Source organism: Myotis daubentonii, chromosome 16 (genome assembly GCF_963259705.1).
Source record: "Myotis daubentonii chromosome 16, mMyoDau2.1, whole genome shotgun sequence".
In the NCBI taxonomy this organism is placed as follows: domain Eukaryota; kingdom Metazoa; phylum Chordata; class Mammalia; order Chiroptera; family Vespertilionidae; genus Myotis; species Myotis daubentonii.
In genome coordinates, this window is record NC_081855.1 from 57,403,224 (window position 1) to 57,421,613 (window position 18,390).

Here is an 18,390-nt window from a genome sequence, read left to right on the forward strand (position 1 = left end):
GGGACGCGGGGCGACACGCTCGGCCGTCCACTCCGGGGCTGGCGGCCAGACCCGAGCAATCGCCAGCCGAGCGCTGCCAGCGGACCCGGGCGCGCACCCGGCAGGCACCCCGCCCCGCCCGCCTGGAACCCGCGGAGCTCCGAGCCTCTGGGTGCCGCGCGCCTCCCCCTCCCGGCGCCTCCTCCCCGGGGTCCGCGCCCTCCTCCAGCGCCCGCGCCCTCTGGGTGGGGTCTGCCACCCCGAGCGCCGGCACATGGTGCTCAGCAGGGGACCCGCAGGCCCTCTGGGTCGGGAGTGAGTCGGAACCAGCCCTGTCGAGGCACCTAGGATTCTGGATACGCCGAGTTAGCAATGAGGCTCGTTCATGGGAAGTGAGTCTGAAGAAGGTGAGTCGCTTCCTGATGGGGATGCGGGGCGGGGGGAGCGGAACCGTCCGGGCCTGTCGGACTGAAGAGTTCTGCCCCGCAGTCCTGGCGCTGGGGACGGGGGTGCCATCGAAGGCCACTCCGGGCCGTGGGCCCCGACCTGGGAGCCGCGGAACCAGCCACAGAGCTGCGGAAACGGACAGGGACAGCGGCCCGAGTCCCTGAAAGGATCTCAGTTCTGTAGCTTCTCGCAGGAGGGAAGCAAAGGAATTCGCGCTCACGAGCTGGAGCCGACTTCTCGCTTCGGTTCCTTTGCGTTTTAGCGGGAAGCCGGCGGGAAGGTGTCAGGTTGATTGATTCCCGGCCAGGGGCTCAGTGCCCAGCGGGGGGCGTGCAGGAGGCAGCCCGTCGGGAGAGCAGGAATGTTTCCCTCCCAAGCCCTTCCTCTCTAAAAATCAATAATAAAAAATAATCCTCACGTGCAACAGTCGCCGCTCTTTTTACCCCATTGTTACAGGAGTAACGGGATTTCTGTCTGAATAGGAGACGCACACATGACCAACGCAGATTTCTCAGCTCGAAATGCCTCTTTTAAATCTATTCGCTGAAAAGTCCTTTTGCTTTGTAAGATTTTAAAACAATTCAGCTTTAAAAAGCATTGCCGTTTTTCAGAATGTTTTTTCATACATTTCATCTACCCCCTTGGCTGGGTAGTTGCCTTAAGAATTTCGTCACTGAGATTGCCTTGAATATGATTTCTTTGTTGTTAATCCTCACCTGAGGATATTTTCCCATTGATTTTTACAGAGAATGGAAGGAGGGGGAGAGACACAGAGAAACATCGATGTGAGAGACACATCAATTAGTTGCTTCCTGCAGGCGCCTGACCAGGGCCAGGGGTTGAGCCTGCAACCAAGATGTGTGCCCTTAACTGGAATCAAACCCGAGACACTAACCTCTGAGCAAACGGCTGGGGCTGTAATTCCTTTTTAAAAGACATCAAGTGGATTGGTTTCTGGATGCATCTATTTTGTCTCCCCTCTGCACTACAGACTCCTGTGCGGAGGCGTAGTTGGAGTTACTGAACGGTATCTCTGACCAATATAGCAAGGGTTTCTTTTCCCATGAATCCTCTGTGCTCTTATACTAGAAAAAAAAAATTTCACTATTTCCAGCTGCTTCATTGTCATCCAAACACTCCCTTCACATCAGCATAAACCAGCCAGCCCTGAGACACGTGTGGCTCATCCATTTTCCCAACAATTAAAATTTTTGCCCTTAAAAAAATTCAGGTACAGTCGACATGCAGTATTATATGAGTTTCAGGTGAACGATGTGGTTATTCAACATGCCAACCCATGGCCTGTCTAAATCCTGGGCAGTTCTCTCTGATCTAGCGGAAATGTTTGCAGCTTCTGCGTGCAAGCGGCTGACGTCAGCTCTAGAAACGTAAATATTCGTGATGTTATCCAAAGGAAAATAAAATTGAGGATAAACTTTCTACTAAGACGTATTGTGGGGCCTGACATGGTGTTTGGAGACACCTGCCTGTTTTCGCGGAGGAAGGGCCTTTAAGACGGGAGGATCCCTGCAGGCACGCGTGTTACCAGACCAGAGCCTCTGATGAGGGGACCAGTGCTGGGACCCTTCAGGGGCGGATCACACTGAGACACACGCCGTGATGTGGGAGCCGTGATCACACTGAGACACACGCCTTGATGTGTGAGCTGTGTTCACACTGAGACACACGCCTTGATGTGTGAGCCGTGTTCACACTGAGACACACGCCTTGATGTGTGAGCCGTGTTCACACTGAGACACATGCCTTGATGTGTGAGCTGTGATCACACTGAGACACACGCCGTGATGTGGGAGCCGTGTTCACACTGAGACACATGCCTTGATGTGGGAGCCGTGTTCACACTGAGACACACGCCGTGATGTGGGAGCCGTGTTCACACTGAGACACACGCCGTGATGTGGGAGCCGGTTTGGGGGAGTGTTTCCTCCTCGCTAGTAGCTGAGCTGGACAGGAAGCAGGGGCTCGCTCCTAACTCCGACTCTCTCTACCAGGAAGAAGGGCCCGGACAAGAGGTCTGTCGTGTGACTTCCCCCAAGACGGCGAGATGTCGGGCTCCTCGCCGTTCAAGATGCGGTTTGTGCACCTGGACCTTAAAGGAGCCCCGCCGAAGGTCTCGTACCTCTCGGAGGTGGGAGCCCCCTTTACCTCGAGGGGAGCCCCCGGGTTGGTCTCTAAAGGTGCGGGCAGTGTCCTGTAGAAATGTGTGCTCAGAGCTCAGCCGCGGGGTCTGGCTGGGCCACAGAGCAGCCAGGAGAGTCAAAGGAAAAACAGGATGAAGAGACCCCCAACCTCTTCACCGTGGGCTGAATGTGTCCCCCAAAACGATACGTTCAACCCCTGGCCCCTCGCACCTGTGACCAGGACTCCTGACATTGTCGACAGGAGGTGAGGGTGTCGGTGGTTTTGTAATTTACAGTTAATTACCGATTACGGTTTTATGACGCATTACGGCTGATTTCTCCTCCCAGCTGACGCCCTCCTTCCCTGCAGCCTGTCTCAGAACGCCTCAGGCTCTAGGGCAGCGGTTTCCAACCTTCTGGCCCTTTAAATACAGCTCCTCATGTTGTGACCCAACCATAAAATTATGTTCGTTGCTACTTCATCACTGTCATGTTGCTACTGTGATGAATCGTCACGGAAATATCGGATCTGCAGGATGGTCTCAGGCGCCCCCTGTGAAAGGGTCGCTCGCCCGCCGAAGGGGTCGGACCCACAGGTTGAGAACCGCTGCTCTAGGGAAAGAACACTTTGCCAGCAATGCCCACAGGAGTGGACAGGTCAGACGAGCTCTGGGACGGCCCTCGCCTGGGCACGGGCTGCTGTTCCCGTATCTGCAGGGGCCTTCCCTGGTGCCCACAGGGCACCGCTGTCACCCTGCGTGGCGCCAGACGGGAAGGAGGTCCCAGCTCTGTGTCGTACACACGACCTAGTCCTAGCAATCCTTGAGGGCAGGAGTTCATATCCTTTGAAATAAAGATGGCGTAATGGGGAGGGGGGAGGAGGCCTGTGAGGTAGCCAGGTCCAGCCACTATGCTCCCTTTTATTTTTTTAAATATATTTTTATTGATTTCAGAGAGGAAGGGAGAGGGAGAGAGAGAAACACCAACGATCAGAGAAAATCATGGATCGGCTGCCTCCTGCACGCCCCACCCTGGGGATGGAGCCCACAACCCAGGCAGGTGCCCAGACCGGGAATTGAACTGTGACCTCTTGGTTCATAGGTCGGCGCTCAACCACTGAGCCACGCCAGCCGGGCCCCACTTCCTCTGAGGTTCCTTCCAGCCGCACACCACCCACCCCAGCCCAGCCGGCCCCCGTCTCCTGTGAGCTGCTCTTGACTGTGGCCGCCTGCCCTGCTGGCCCGGCCTCCCCCCAGCTTACCCGCCGTGAGCTGCTGTTCAGGGGCAGCTGCTGTAGCGCGAGTGGTCCCCTCACCCAGTGTCCCTTGAACATGTCACTGCGTTAGAGTGTTTGACTGACATGACACAGAGCGCACGTTCCAGGTGACAGTTTCCAGGGAGGAGAGGAGTCCGACAGAGACCGTGTGCAGAGCGAGAGACGCTGCGTGCTGCCCGTGTCACTTGCTCACGCCCCTCTCCCCAGATCTTCCCGCTGTTCCGTGCCCTGGGCGCCAGCGGCCTCCTCATCGAGTACGAAGACACGTTTCCCTACGAGGGTCCCCTGAGGCTGCTGAGGGCCCCGCACGCGTACAGGTACCGCCCGCGAGGGTCGCCACCTGCAGAGAAAACGGGGTGGAGGGGTGGGGGCGGCAACCTGGGGGTGCGGGCAGGGCAGGCGAGAAGTTCACGACAGTGAGATAATCCCGTCTGTCGTTTTAAATGCACGTCTTCAGCTGTAGACATAAAGCGAGTTCACAGAATAGTAGAGAAAGTAAGCGAAGCCGTGATCCCCACGGGGCGTGATCTTGGTGCCGCAGGTGTGAAGGGCGGGGAGGAGCTCTGTCAGGTGCCAGGCGGGGGGAGGAGGCCACAGGGGGTCCCCATGGGAAGGTGGAGGTTAAAGGGGAGAGGCTCAGAGTTCATGACATCGGACATGGTGCTCCGGGTGCCCCCCGCGGCCTTCGAGATCACGGTGTCCATGTGAATCAGTAACAAACAGCCCAGCCTGACCGGTGCGGCTCAGTGGTTGAGCGTCAACCTATGAACCAGGAGGTCACGGTTCAATTCCCGGTCAGGGCACATGCCCGGCTGTCAGTGATTCTCATCAGTGATGTTCCTATCTCTCTCCCTCTCCTTTTCTCTCTGAAATCAATAAGAAATACATTTTTTTTAATATATTTTATTGATTTTTTACAGAGAGGAAGGGAGAGAGATAGAGAGTTAGAAACATTGATGAGAGAGAAACATCGATCAGCTGCCTCCTGCACATCTCCCACTGGGGATGTGCCCGCAACCCAGGTACATGCCCCTGACCGGAATCGAACCTGGGACCCCTGAGTCCGCAGGGCGACGCTCTATCCACTGAGCCAAACCGGTTTCGGCAAGAAATACATTTTTTAAAAAAAAGACTAGACAGGGAGCATTTCAGGCTGTGCCCGGCTGGTCTGTTACCACAGTAGCTGTCCCATGTGAGGGCCGTGGCCAGCCACAGGTGACATGTGAATGACTGGGCGTGGCTGTGTCCCAACAAAACCATCAGTGGACACGGGAACATTTCTCTGAACCCTTTAATCGCGTAGAAGCCGTTTTTAGGTCACGGCCGCACTGACGCCCGCGGGGAATTTGCCCTCGGCCCGCCCGCCAACCTGCGCTGCCATGACCCCTCGTGTGGCAGTTTCTGGTGCAGGGACTCCGGCGTCCTGGGGTTTGGGTGAGAATAGCTGGTGAACAGCGAATGTCACTTGAGGCCGTGACGGCCCAAGTCCCAGAGCAGGAGCATCTCTGAAACCCCAGAATATTGTGGAGCTTTTCGGTGTTAGCCGCGTAGCTTCCTTGGGAGAGTCCTGGGCGCTGGCGAGGAGGCCAGGGGAGTGTGAGCGGAGCTGGGACCCTGTCTCGCAGCCCCAGCGAGGTCACGGAGGTCCTGCGTCTGGCCGCCGCGCACGAGCTCGAGGTGGTCCCCTTGGTGCAGACGTTCGGGCACATGGAGGTAAGTGGGCCGGACGGGCGTCGCCTGCGCCCAGGTGTGGGGGTCGGGGGCGCGTCGGCTGGAAGCAGCCGGCGCTGCAGGGACAGGCTCTCAGAAGTCCCTGCGGACAGGCGTGCCCGGCTGAGGGTCAGACCTGCTGGGCAGGGACCTCCAGCCGCTGTCGGAAGTTTGAACCCAGAGGCGGCCTGTCCGGTCCGGGCGTGAGCTTCTCTCCCCGTGTGACCAGCACCCCCCTCACGTCCCCTCCTGCAGTTTGTGCTGAAGCATGAGGCTCTCGCCCACCTCCGAGAAGTGGCGCTTTTCCCCAACACCCTGAACCCGCACGAGGCGGAGTCGCTGGCGCTGGTGGGAGCCATGGTCGACCAGGTGCTGGAGCTGCACCCGGGAGCCCGGTGGCTCCACATCGGCTGCGACGAGGTGGGTGCTGCGTCAGGTCTCTGCCCCCAGGTCCACAGGCTCCCGTGTCGTCACGTCAAGGCCGCCCCCCACCTTGGGGGAAAAACAGCCCACGTGCCCACACGCCCACGATAGAGAGGGCAGGCGTGGTGGACATCTGCTTCTTCCCCTCGCGCTGCCGTGGAAGGGACCCTCGAGGGGGAGTTCAGGTCTCGGCGAAGAGGCAGGTCGCCCTCCTCTGCCGCCGCCTCCCGTGCCTGTGCCCCGGCCCTGGGTGCTCCCGGGCAGTTGGAGGCCAGCGGGCCTGTCTTCCCTCCTCCAGGTCTATTACCTCGGGGAGGGCGAGGCCTCGAGGCAGTGGCTGCAGCAGGAGCAGAACACCACAGCCACGCTGTGTCTGTCCCACATGAGGGCCGTGGCCAGCCACGTGCGGGCCCGGCACCCGGCCACGACGCCGCTGGTGTGGGACGACATGCTGCGGGACATCCCCGAGGACCAGCTGTCAGGTCAGCGGCGCGTCCACGGGAGGAGGCGCCGGCTGCTGCTGAGCCCCGTCTGCTCAGGGGACTGAGTTCAAACGCAGCGGAGCTTTGCCATCCACAGTCCCGTCGGCCACGGTTTAAATGTCCTCACACGGAAACGCCCTCCCCCTGGAAGGCACCTTAGAGCCTGGCAGGAGGATGGGAGCGCTGGGTCCGCCCTGGGGCGGCCATGAGGCCTGGGGCCCTGGCCATCGGGGGTGGGCGGCTGGGCCCCAGGGAGCCCTGCTTCCCGCCCTCTGGCCCTCCGCCGGCTCGGCCTGCCCGGCACGGACGCTGGTGAGGTCCTGGCCTGAGGCTTTGGGCGGAGACGGGAGGTTGGTGTGGTCACTCACAACTCTGGCCAGAGCTGGGACGGTGCCCCGGTGCCCACGTGGAGGCCCACCCTCCGCAAGGCTCAGCCAGCACCCGCACGTGGCCCCCTGGGTTTGAACTTGGGTTTGTTACAATTAAATCCAATTAGTGCACGTCCTGTTGCCCCTGGGCCTGGTGCCCCCAGGGGAGTGCTGGGCCGCGGGGCTGGGTTGGGGCTCCTGGGGCCGGGCTATCCCAGGGCTGGCTGGCTCCTGGCGTGGCATTTCCACCGTGAGCAGTGCAGTGTGGAGCGTGTAGAAAAGATGGTGTGTGTCCCCTTTTCATGCAAGCAGCGGGGGCCGGGGCGTTCCGCCGGCCGGGCACTGACAGCCTCTTGCCTGCAGCGTCCGGGGTGCCGCAGCTGGTGGAGCCAGTGCTCTGGGACTACGGGGCCGACCTGGATGTGCAGGGCAAGGGTCAGTACCGAGTCGCTGTGGGTGGCCCTGTCACCTGATGCCTGGGGGGACACGGGGCCTCTTTCCTGGCTCATCAGAGCCGGAGCTGCCTCTGCTTCACCGCAGACTCTCCCTGGGGGGCCGGGTCCCAGCCTGCGTGTCCTGTGGCCGGTCCTCACGGGGTGGCCTGTCCTGTGGGGGCGGGAGGTGGGCTCCCTGAGAGGGCGCCGTCCAGGCCGGCGTGGGCTCCTGTGGCTTCCCTCCACACGGCGGGTGTCGGGCCACGTGTTCCGGGCTTGGTGGCCGCAGCCTCCTCGGCCCTGGCCCAGGCACACCTCCCCCTGTCTCGTCAGCCCTCCTCATGGAGAAGTACCGGCAGTGCGGCTTCCCCCGGCTGTGGGCCGCCAGCGCCTTCAAGGGGGCCACGGGGCCCAGCCAGGCCCTGCCCCCCGTCGAGCACCACCTCCGGAACAACCTGCAGTGGCTGCAGGTGGCGGCCCAAGGGCGGAAGGACACACTGCAGGGCATCATCCTGACCGGCTGGCAGAGGTGAGCCGCCCGGAGCCCGTCCTGGAGGGCAAGGCAGCTCCGTGGCCAGGACACACCGCCCTCCTCGCCATGCAGGCTGGGCCTCTGATGGGGGGCGGGGGGGGAGATGCTCTGTGGATGGGGGGGGAGCAGCCAGGGTCCCTCACACCCTGCAGCTGCCCCCAAACCCTGCCCAGGGCATGCTGCCCTCCTGGCCCCGCCCGGGGACCCGCGTGCCCGTCCACCGTCTGCAGCCTCCGGGAGGCCACACGCAGCGGCTCATGCACAGTGGGGACCAGGACAGAAACTGGCTCTTCACGATTTCATACCAGTTGCAGATCTGAGCTATGAAAGGACCCTGGTCCTGGTCAAGTCCCACCTCGGACTGGGGCCAGGGGAGAGGCAGGTGGCCCGGCACCAAGGGCAGGGAGAGCGGACCCGCGGCGGCTGGAGGCAGGGCCTTTGAGGGGAGCCATGCCCTCGCCCTCACTCACAAAGCCGAACCCTGAGGATTTCAGGGTGGCGACCAGAGCATTGAGCCCGGCTGGGCGGCGGGTGGGCCTGCACACCCGGGAGCCCAGGGTGTTTCCCGAGGCAGCAGCCAGCTCTGCAGACGCTTCTCAGTGCCGCCCTGGTGCAGGGACGGGTGCCAGGTCTGCTGCCGGGAGCGGGAGCTGAGCGCCCTCTCCCGTGGGCTCAGGTACGACCACTTCTCTGTGCTGTGTGAGCTGCTGCCCGTGGGCATCCCGTCCCTGGCCGTTTGCCTGCAGTCGCTCCTACACGGTAAGGTGCCCTGCTCTCCCGGAGGCCGGGGCTGGCTGCGGCCTTCCCCAGCGGTTCCGGGCGAGGCTCCTGCCCCACTCGCCACCACCCGCCACCGAGACAGGCTAGGAGGTCAGGGGAGCGTGTCCCCGGACACAGCGAACCCCGAGAAGAAACCCATGCCGCCTCGGGCAGGACAGCGCTTCTGCCTCGGCTGCAGGGACATCCCGGCGCCGGTGCCGGTGGGCTGGGGAGGTGGGCGCCATGGGAGCGCCATGATGTGCCCGGAGCGGCGACGGACCTGCCACCTCTGCTGGGTTTCAGGAGGCTTCACCGAGGACGTGAGGGCACGCGTGCAGCACCTGCTTGGGATCTCGAGCCTGGAAATCGCCGGCGTCCTGAGGTGACCCCCGAGCCTCCGCGCTGCCCCCCCCCTCACGCCCGGCCCCATCTCAGCGCCTGGGTTCTCTGTGCAGTGAGGGGACCGGCTCCTTCCCTGGCAGTGACATCCTGGCCCTCGTCGTCCAAGTCAGCCTGCACCTGCGCAGCTCTGTGGACGAGATGCTGCAGACGGACAGGTGAGCGGGGCCTGGGCAAGAGGGGGCACAGGGGAGAATGGGCACAGGGGAGAGGGGGCACCAGGGAGAGGGGGCACAGGGGAGAGTGGGCACAGGGCAGTGTGGGCACAGGCAAGAGGGGGCACAGGGGAGTGTGGGCACGGGCGAGGGGGGGCACAGGGGAGAGGGGGCACAGGGGAGAGGGGGCACAGGGGAGTGTGGGCACAGGGGAGAGGGGGCACAGGGGAGTGCCCCCCCACACACACCCAGGGCGAGGGCCTGCCCATCCTGCACCAAAACTTTCTGGGGGGAAAACAACCTGTTCAAATGTCTGGGAGACTGGAATGGCCTCAGAGGTGTCACTGAAAACCCCCGAGGCTTCCTGGCCCCCGTCCTCGGGGCCCACCTGTGTGGCGCTTCCCCCAGGTATGTGACCGGCTGGTTCAGCCCCTACCACCGCAGGCGGAAGCTCATCCACCCAGTCATGATCCAGCACATCCAGCCCCAGGCGCTCAGGTAGCCCCCGCCCCCGCCCCCGCCGCGCCCACCCTGGAGCTGGCGTCCTCTGCCACACGGGGGCTGTGCTCTGTGGCCACCGGCTGTCCCGAGCCTGGATTCCCAGGTGCCCCTGAACGTTAGTGAAGCCAGCGTGTTCCCAGCCTGAGGAGGGAGGGTGACCAGAATGACCGGGCAGGGTCCAGGCTCACTGTGGAGCCAGACCACCGGGGCCCATCCTGGCCCCCCAGCTGGCATGAGCCCGCATCCTCCCTGGCACCAAGGAGACAGGGTCCTGCCAGCCAGTCCTCTGGGCACTGGGCTCTGTGCAGACTGTCCCTGCTGAGTGTCAGTGCTGTGCACCGTTGATGGGTGTAGGTCCTAAGGAAATCCCAGGTTCAGATGTTAAAATGTGTCCTCAGTCATTGATTCCCAACAATGCGACAGCACGTTGCACGGATGGGTAAACTGAGGCACGGGCTGCTCCGATGCGCGGGACCCTCACGGCTGCCGGGCTCTCAGTCTCCTGGGCAGGTGGAGCGGCCTCGCGCAGGAGCTGGCGGCCGCCCTGCACCGCGTCTTCCCCGAGGACACCGTGGAGGAGTGGCTGCAGGAGAACGTGCACCCCAGCTTGGGGCAGCTGCAGGCGCTGCTGCAGGACCTCGAGGCCGCCAGCCCCCCACCCCCACCAGCCGGCCCCGGCCCCGGCCCCGACGCAGGCCAGGGCCCCTGAGGAGATGGGCCTCCCACACCCCGTCCAGCTCTGTCTGCCCAACACTCGCCTCCTGCTGAGCCCAGGACACCAGGCAGCAGGCCCCTCGGCGCAGGTGGTCATGGGGAGAAGGGGCTGAAACGGGAGGAGACGCCCGTAGGGCCTGTTCACTGATCTGCACGCAGAACTTTAATTCTCGTGAAATAAAGAGAGTAGAAGCTAGAGGTCAGGCTGGCAGGAATGTGACGGACCTCGCTACCGCCTGGCTGCTCTCAGGTGTTCACAGGGCCTGGAGGGTCCACAACAATCCCACCCGGGGTGTGTGGGGGGCAAGCGGCTCTCAGCCCCCAGGGGAGCAGACGTGCACAGCCCGGCACAGCGGTTCATTTGGAACCCAACTCGAGCAGGTCCGAGCCCCCTGTGCTCAAGCCAAGGGCCGGTCGCAGCCCCTGCTGAGAAGGGAGACCCACAGAGACCGCGGTCCATGTCACCCGGCAGCGCAGCCCCATGGGCGATCCAGGCTCTGCCCGCTGGTGCTCGGTGCCCAGTTCCGTGGGTGCAGCCCACTTCCTGCCCCACAAAGGGGCCCGGCCGACAGGTCTTCTCAGGTTCTAGAGAAGCTGCATCTGGCTTCTCAGCGCGAGGCCCCAGCTTGAAACAGTGCACGAGGCTGGGAGAACCTCTTCTCGCCACGCAGGCTTTGCCGAGGCCGAGGGGACGGGATGGGAGGGGATCTGCCCAAGACAGCCCAGCACCATCCTGGTTGGTCCAAGGCAAGCTGAAGCCTGGCGGTGACCTTGGAGCTGAATTCCCCAGGGACCGTGTGGCCAACCTCAGTCGGGTGCAGGAACACCAGCCTCAGGCCGTGCCCTGGGGAGCCTGCCCCCCCTCCCCTTTCAGAGGCTGGAGCACACCCGGCTGGTCGGCTGTGGGGTGGGTAAGCCCAGACCAGGCCACCCACCGCACCCACGCCGGCCGCCTGGCTCCCGGAGGCAGAGCCGAGGCCACACCCTCCCCGGGCGCCTTGGAGCCCAGCCGTGGCTCTAAGCAGAGGGCAGCAGCAAGTAGCAGGAGTGGCCCAGGGCCCCGCCCGGGGGCTGCCGGGGACACAGCTGGGTGGCGAGGAGGAAGGCTGGCCTGCTGAGGCACCATCAGATCCACGGCCGCGGGCTCCCGGTCAGCCCTGCTCGGCGGGGCTGTCGGCCTCGCTGTCGCTGCTCTGAGACGGCTCCTCGGGGCTCTCCGGGCGGTGCAGCTCCAGGAAGCTGGTGATGAGCCTGGCGACGGCTTCCACATCGCTGGGCCGGGCGGCACCGGAGGGAGGGCGGTTACCACGGGAGAGGTGCACCCAGAAAGACCACAGCCGCTCACCCAAACCATGCACCTCCCACACCCGAGAGCTCCCCACCAGGACCCAGCACCTTCCGTCCTGGTCCCCATCCTCACCTGGCCCCTGCCCCGCCCTGTCCCGCTGGAACCCCTTGAGGTCCCCATGCTCTGCCTGTCCTCATGGGGACCCCGACATCGCCTAGCGGTGGAGGCACGCCTGCCCCAGCCTCCCCATGGTCCTCTTCCCCTGTGCCCCGCCACGCTGGGCGTCTGTTGTGATGGGCGAGGGCCCCAGGCAGCAGCCCTGGCCAGTCCCAGCCCCGTCCTCGCTCACCTGTGGTGGCCCATGATGGCGCTCTGGGTGAGCGGGTGTGAGAAGCCGGTGGAGAAGCGCAGCACCACCACGTAGCCCTTCCCGAAGTAGCGCACCTTCTCCTCCTCCACGTTCACGTCCCGGATGTCATTCAGCAGGACCACCACTGGGGGGCAGGGCGGGCGGGTCAGGGGCAGCGTCCCCCCACCTGGGTGCGGGCACGGTCACTTCCGGGCCACTCTGCAGAGGCCATGCCACGCTTGCCATGAAGCAGAAAGCGTCGGTCACTGTGTCCGAGGCCGAACCCCAGGAGACAGCCAGACCCCCAACCTTTGGTGTCGCAGGTCAGTGGCCACAGCGCAGGGTCCTGCAGCTGCGGGGTCACGGCCAGTCTGGTGAGAAGGAACACCTGGCCCATCGTGGCCTCGAAAGGCCTGCCTGTCCCCCCGTCTTTCTGCTTCATCTCCCCAATGGCTGAGAGTGCCTTCCTGGTCCTGAGTGGCCGGGCAATGAGCTGGGGCTGCCTGGCAGTAGCCTCGGGCCAGGCCGTGTCGAGGGGCCCCCACATCCCCCCCCGAGGCGGGATACAACCCTGATTACCGGGCAGCCAGCTTGGACCCAGGCCTCAGGCCCAGTCCCAGCCGTCACTCAGCCCTCGCTGCCCCGTCCAGCCCGGGGTAGCCCGTGTCCCGTTCAGTCCCAACGCCTCACCCTGGTCGTGGCCTGCTCGGAGGAGGGTCAGCAGCTTCTTGTACAAGCTGAACGTCTTCAGCACGACCTTGCCGGTGCTCTTGTCGAAGATGGCTTCCTGGAAACGGCCACGGGGTCACCGGCCGCTGGCCGCAGGGCAGGAGCCGCCCACACGAACCCCAGAGGGCCTGGCTCGCCGACTGTCCCACCCTCGCCCTTCCCATCCCAGTGAGAACCCAACACCAGCGCCCAAGCTGCTCTGCCAAAGCCAAACACCTGCAGCCTGACCGAGACCCTGACAGGAGTGAGCGCAGGGGCCTGGGGCCTCGAGGCAGGTGTTCAAGGACAAGTACAGTGGCCAAGGTCACCCAACGAGGGAACGGGTTCAGGGAGCAGCACAGGGCCAGGCAGCTCAAAGGGTCAGGAAGAGGGACAGGGGAGAGGGGGGGCCACCGAGGAAGCGGACTGGCCCCGTTTCATTCTGCGCTGCGGCGACCTCGGGAGGAAAGAATTTGGGTAAAAACAGCCACGAAGAGCTTCTAGGAGAAAAAGGGTTCAGGAGCAACGCCGGACAGGCACCAGGGCCGAGCCCAGCTCCCAGGAGCCCTGCGCTGGTCTCAGCAGGGAGCCGAGCTGCCGCGGCCTTACCTCCCAGTCCTCTAGGTTCTGCACGGCCACGAACAGGCAGCCGGTGACGTAGAAGATCTTCCAGCCCAGACTATCTGGGGACAAACAGGACACGGCCCATGAGAGCAGCAGCAGAGAGCGCAGGCTGTGGGCCCACAGGGGTCCCTCCCCCCAGGGCGGCCGCTCTCCCAGACGCTCAGCTGCACCAGCTCTGCCCGCTCCCTCTGGCGTCTACTGGAGGCAGGCAGCCGGGTGTCTGCCAATCACAGCATGGCTTGTGGAGGGGAGAGGAGGGGGCCTGAGAGTACGGCTCAACCCGCAACAGAGCCTAAGCAGATACAAGAGAGCGCCCTCTCGAGGAATCTCTGTTGACCCAGGAAAATGCCCAAGACACAGTGAGGAGTGCCGGGCATGAGGGAGAAGCCACCAGCACACAGCCGTGCGGCTGCGCCCGCGGGCCCCTAGGAGGCAGAGGGGCGGGCGGCGTTCCCCGAGGCTGGGCCTTGGTGGGTCACCGATGATGGGGTTTCCTACTTCTCTCTGTTTTCCAAAGAGCCAGGAAGTTGCGGGAGCAGACGCTGCCTCTCACCTGCACTGTAGTAGGCAGCAGCCAGGCCGATAGACAGGATTCCTGCAGAGAGAAAGCAGGGACCTTACTGTGGGACCCCGCCAGCCCAGGGCCCGCCCCCTCCCCAGGACCAGCCATGGCTGCGGGGCGGGGAGCAGGGAGAGACCACCAGGCTCAGAAGCGGGGAGTTCCTTCACAAAATGGCATGTGCCATTCACAGTATGCAGGTGCCACATCCGGCTCCGTGAGGACCCGGAGCTGACTGGGAGTCGGCCGGAGGAGCCAGCGTGGGGGTTACCCCGACGGTATAGGGTATGGAATGAAGACAGGGCTACGTAATGTGTCACAACCCAACAGCTGAGGAGAAACGGAGGCGGCCACGTGCAGGTCATGGGAAAGGACTGGAGACAGGCCACCCGGGGCAGCTGCCCACCAGTGGGCCCTCTGATGGGCAGCGATGGGGATGGAGGCCAGGGCAGCCTCTCCACTTGGGGGAAAACAGGGCGCACTGTCACGCGTCACGTGGGCCTGCGGCGAAGAGCAGACACCCGTGAGCAGGTGTACGAGGGCCAGTGGAAGGGGGAACATGGCCGGCCATGTGGCTCAGTTGGTTGCCCCGAGCACCAGAAGGTCACAGGTTCAGTTCCCGGCAGGGGCACACGCCTGAGGTTGCAGGCTCGACCCCCAGCAGGGGGCATGCGGGAGGCAGCCGGTGGATGTTTCTCTCTCTCCCTCTCCCTTCTTCTCTCTATAAAACCAATAAAAACATATTTGTTAAAGTGTGTGGGGTAACAAGGGCGCTCAGAGGAGCATGCAGTGTTAACTAAAGGATGTCAAGTGAACAAGACGAGACACACACATCAGGCAGAACAGCGCAGACGAAGCATAAACCCGGGAGAACACACAGGAACAGGGCAGCGCTGGGCTGGGGGGTCGGTGGTAAAACAAGGAAGGAAAGCTTCAGTGTCACTGTCACCTATTTCTAAGTGACGTTTCTTCTTTGGGGTGAAATATGGAAACCCTTACCGACCAGCAGGGACCAGGACCGGATGCCCGGCGCCCTCTTCAGATGGAGGCGGGAACCGGAGAGCGTCTCCACCTGCATGTACATCCCGGGGCCGCGCGGACGCCACGCTCAGCGGGAGGCCGGCTGGGGAGGGCGGACACGCACAGCTGGGGCCACTGGCCAGACGCGGGCCCTCCAGCTGCCCCCCAGATCACCGGGGCCCGGGGGCCGCTGCCTCTGGGAGCGAGGCCCTGCTCTGCTCGGCGACACTGACTGCGCTGGGGCTGCGCGCCCTCTCGGACTCACACCGTCCACGGGCCCTGCCCTCCGCCGCCCAGCTCGCCTGCAAACCCGTCTCAGGCACCTGAGCCCCAGTGGCCGTCAGGCTCCGGGACCCGCCAGAACCCAGAGGGCCGCCCTCGTTTCCCCGGGCCGGTCCCGCCAAAACCCGGAACTGCAGGTCTCATCTCGGCAGAGTCCGCCCTGCACCGGCTGCGCGGTGCGTCCCCAGCGGCTGACCCGCACGCGCGGAGGCGCACCCGGCGGACCGGTGCCCGCAGGGCGCGGGCGCGGGGGCCGGTTCTGGGGCGCCGCCCAGAGGGTCCCTGCAACGTCAACCCAAACCCCGGACAGCGGCGGCCGCAGCGCCGCGCTCCCTCCGGGACCTGCCCGCGCAGCGAGGGCACCGCCTGGGCCCCTGCAGCCCCGCGTCGCCTCCCGCGCCCGCACCCCCGACGGCGGCGCCCGCCTGCCCCCCGCGCCACCCCGACGGCGGCCCCCGCCCGGCGCCTACCGAGAACGCGGACCGGCGGGCGCGGGACGGAGCCTGGGGCCGAGGGGCGGGCGCTCACTTCCGGGTCTGGGGCGGGGCGGGGCGGACTTCCGGGGCGGGGCCTCGGGCCTCGGGAGCCCGGAGGTGGGCGCTGGGCACCTGGCTGACGCGAGCGGTGGCGCGTCCTCCAACGGCCGGACCGTGGCGCCAGGAGCGGAGGAAACGCGGCCGGCGCCGACTTCCGCACTTACCCCCGGGAGCGGGGCTGAGGGGTCCCCCAACCAACCGCCCCGGCACCGTGCGGGGCCCCTTTGCGCCCTCGGAGCAGCGCACGGCCCCGCACGGTGCTCCCGTTCCTTCCTTAGATGCGCAGCACGACGTGTGCGGGTGGATGTGTTTACAGGGTCCGTCCGTTCAGGAGGGAGAACCGCACGGTACTTCGAGCAGAGAGTTTAATATAATGACTTACTAACGGGATTGTAGCAAGGAGGCTGATGGGAAGTAAACGACTATAGAGAATGGCCAGAAGCGTCCTAGCTAGTGTGGCTCAGTGGGAAGAGCGAGGCCTGTGGACTGAAGGGTCCCGGGTTCGATTCCGGTCAGGGGCATGTCCCTGGGTTGCGGGCACATCCCCAGTGCGTGGTGTGCAGGAGGCAGCTGATCGATGTTTCTCTCTCATCCATGTTTCTAACTCTATCCCTCTCCCTTCCTCTCTGTAAAAAAAATCAACAAAATATATTTAAAAAGAAATAAAAAATAGAGTCTCATCATCACCATGCTTTTTTTAAAAAGAAGAATGGCAAGAAGCAAGGCAGAAGCCCCAGGCTATGAAGGGGCTCCCAGGGAGGACCCCACTCTACCCCAGGGCCGCGATCTGGGCCTCGCTGGCGAGGACTAGCTGTGGCTCACCGGGTGGCAGAGAGGCCGCTTGGCGCTGCCCTGGAGGAACCACTGGGAATCCTCCTTGTACTTAAGGCAGCGGTTCTCAACCTGTGGGTCGCGACCCCTTTGGCGGTCGAACGACCCTTTCACAGGGGTCGCCTAAGACCATCCTGCATGTCAGATATTTACATGACGATTCATCACAGTAGCAACATGACAGTGATGAAGTAGCAACGAAAATAATTTTATGGTTGGGTCACAACATGAGGAGCTGTATTTAAAGGGCCAGAAGGTTGGGAACCACTGACTTAAGGGGTCGCCAGGGGACGCTGGGGGCTGCTGGCCACCATGCAGTGTGAGCGCTGAGAGCGGGAAGGAGCCTGCAGTCCAGCCCGGCTCAGCGCAACCAGCAGGAAAAGTCCTCCCCCTGCAGTGTCTCCCCGGCACCCGCCGCTGACAAAGCGGAACATCACACCTGCCGGCCAGAAAAGTAACGGTCAGCTCCCTCCCCACGGAGCAGGCACTGGAGTTTGCACTGGGAGCTGACATATAGTGCATTGGTAATGGGCACGATATGCAGGGCTTACTCACTCAGTCCCCTACCTACCGGTACTGTATTTATGTCCAGTCTTTTGCTATTACCAATATTCATCAAGATTTTAACCAAATCAGATATCACTTGCTCCCTTATTTAATATTTGTAGGATGCCGGTGCAGACTTCATCTTTAAATGGTTTATAATCTAGTAGAAAAGGTGGAATTAGCTGGAATATGCAAATAGCAGTATGCAAAGTGGAATTTTCCAGGGTATCAACTGAAAGGTTCCAGGTTCGATTCTGGTCAAGGGTACATACCAGGGTTGCGAGCTCAGTCCCGAATGTGGGGCGTGCAGGAGGCAGCCAATCAATGATTCTCTCTCATCATTGATGTTTCTAACTCTCCCTCTCCATTCCTCTCTGAAATCAATATATATTTTTAAAAAGGAACACACAAACCTATTGTAATATAGACTATTGGAACATATTAGACCTTATTTAGACCCAATTTAAACTAAAAAAGAATGAGATGCTTGGGGAACCTAGACACTGACTACATTTCCCCCCAAAATATATTCTCACTGACTTCAGAGAGGAAGGGAGAGGGAGAGAGATACAGAAACGTCAGTGATGAGAATCATTGGTGGGCCCCCTCCTGCACGCCCCCCACTGAGGATCCACAACCCAGGCATGAGCCCTTAACCAGGAACAAAACCCAGGACCCTGCAGTCTGCAGGCCCACGCTCGATCCACTGAGCCAAACCAGCCATGGTGACACTGACTACATTTTTAAATGAAACTAAGTGCCCGTACTTTGCTTTTCCCCCACGTTATGGCATTGTGTTTATGTTTTCAAAACATTAACAAAAATATATACAAATGACTACCCAAAATTATCTGCTTATTCATGCTGAAAATGGAAGATGTCTTCTGAGAGGTGCTGACATCGATCTAAGCAAAGCAGAACGTTAAGACCTGAATTAAAGGGATGCATTTATAAAAAGCTGCACGCACCCAAAATTCTATAAATAAAAAAATTTAATGGGGAAAATCCTGAAGACTCTAGTGAGGTTTCTGGGACCTGGACGGGCCTTTAAATATCTTGTTGAACCCTAGCCGGCTTGGCTCAGTGGATAGAGCCTCAGCCTGAAGACTGAAGGGTCTCGGGTTCGATTCCGGTCAAGGGCATATGCCTGGGTTGCAGGCTCAATCCCCAGTGGGGGTGGGAGGGGCGTGCAGGAGGCGGCCAATCAATGGTTCTCCCTCATCACTGATGTTTCTCTCTCTTTTCTTTCCCTCTCCCTTCCTCTCTGAAATCAATTAAAAAAAATTTTAAAAGATATTTTGTTGACCTCTGGGGCTGCGAGGTTCTG

At 62.2% G+C, this 18,390-nt stretch overlaps 2 protein-coding genes across 9 annotated transcripts; one reads left to right on the forward strand and one right to left on the reverse strand.

Moving 5' to 3' along the window:
* Nucleotides 1-245: 245 nt before the first annotated feature.
* Nucleotides 246-10,518, forward strand: HEXD (hexosaminidase D). Of its 7 annotated transcripts, none has more exons than XM_059671599.1 (13): nucleotides 246-386; nucleotides 2,439-2,575; nucleotides 4,051-4,160; nucleotides 5,469-5,556; nucleotides 5,809-5,973; nucleotides 6,275-6,458; nucleotides 7,190-7,261; nucleotides 7,594-7,789; nucleotides 8,469-8,551; nucleotides 8,855-8,933; nucleotides 9,007-9,108; nucleotides 9,514-9,603; nucleotides 10,105-10,518. In XM_059671599.1, the coding sequence occupies exons 1-13, from the start codon at nucleotides 365-367 to the stop codon at nucleotides 10,313-10,315; spliced, it is 1,539 nt and encodes a 512-aa protein (XP_059527582.1). In that variant the 5' UTR covers nucleotides 246-364; the 3' UTR covers nucleotides 10,316-10,518. The 7 variants fall into 7 exon arrangements, with proteins under 7 accessions (XP_059527582.1, XP_059527584.1, XP_059527589.1 ...); XM_059671601.1 differs by having other exon boundaries at nucleotides 9,034-9,108; XM_059671606.1 differs by having other exon boundaries at nucleotides 10,030-10,247.
* Nucleotides 10,461-15,692, reverse strand: LOC132219244 (cytochrome b-245 chaperone 1). Of its 2 annotated transcripts, none has more exons than XM_059671610.1 (7): nucleotides 15,621-15,692; nucleotides 14,848-14,971; nucleotides 13,843-13,884; nucleotides 13,275-13,348; nucleotides 12,648-12,744; nucleotides 11,958-12,102; nucleotides 10,461-11,592 (listed from the first exon to the last, which is right to left on the reverse strand). In XM_059671610.1, exons 2-7 carry the CDS (start codon nucleotides 14,930-14,932, stop codon nucleotides 11,472-11,474), a joined length of 564 nt encoding a protein of 187 aa, XP_059527593.1. In that variant the 5' UTR covers nucleotides 14,933-14,971; nucleotides 15,621-15,692; the 3' UTR covers nucleotides 10,461-11,471. The 2 variants fall into 2 exon arrangements, with proteins under 2 accessions (XP_059527593.1, XP_059527592.1); XM_059671609.1 differs by lacking the exon at nucleotides 15,621-15,692 and adding an exon at nucleotides 15,171-15,574.
* Between the last annotated feature and the right edge of the window lie 2,698 nt (nucleotides 15,693-18,390).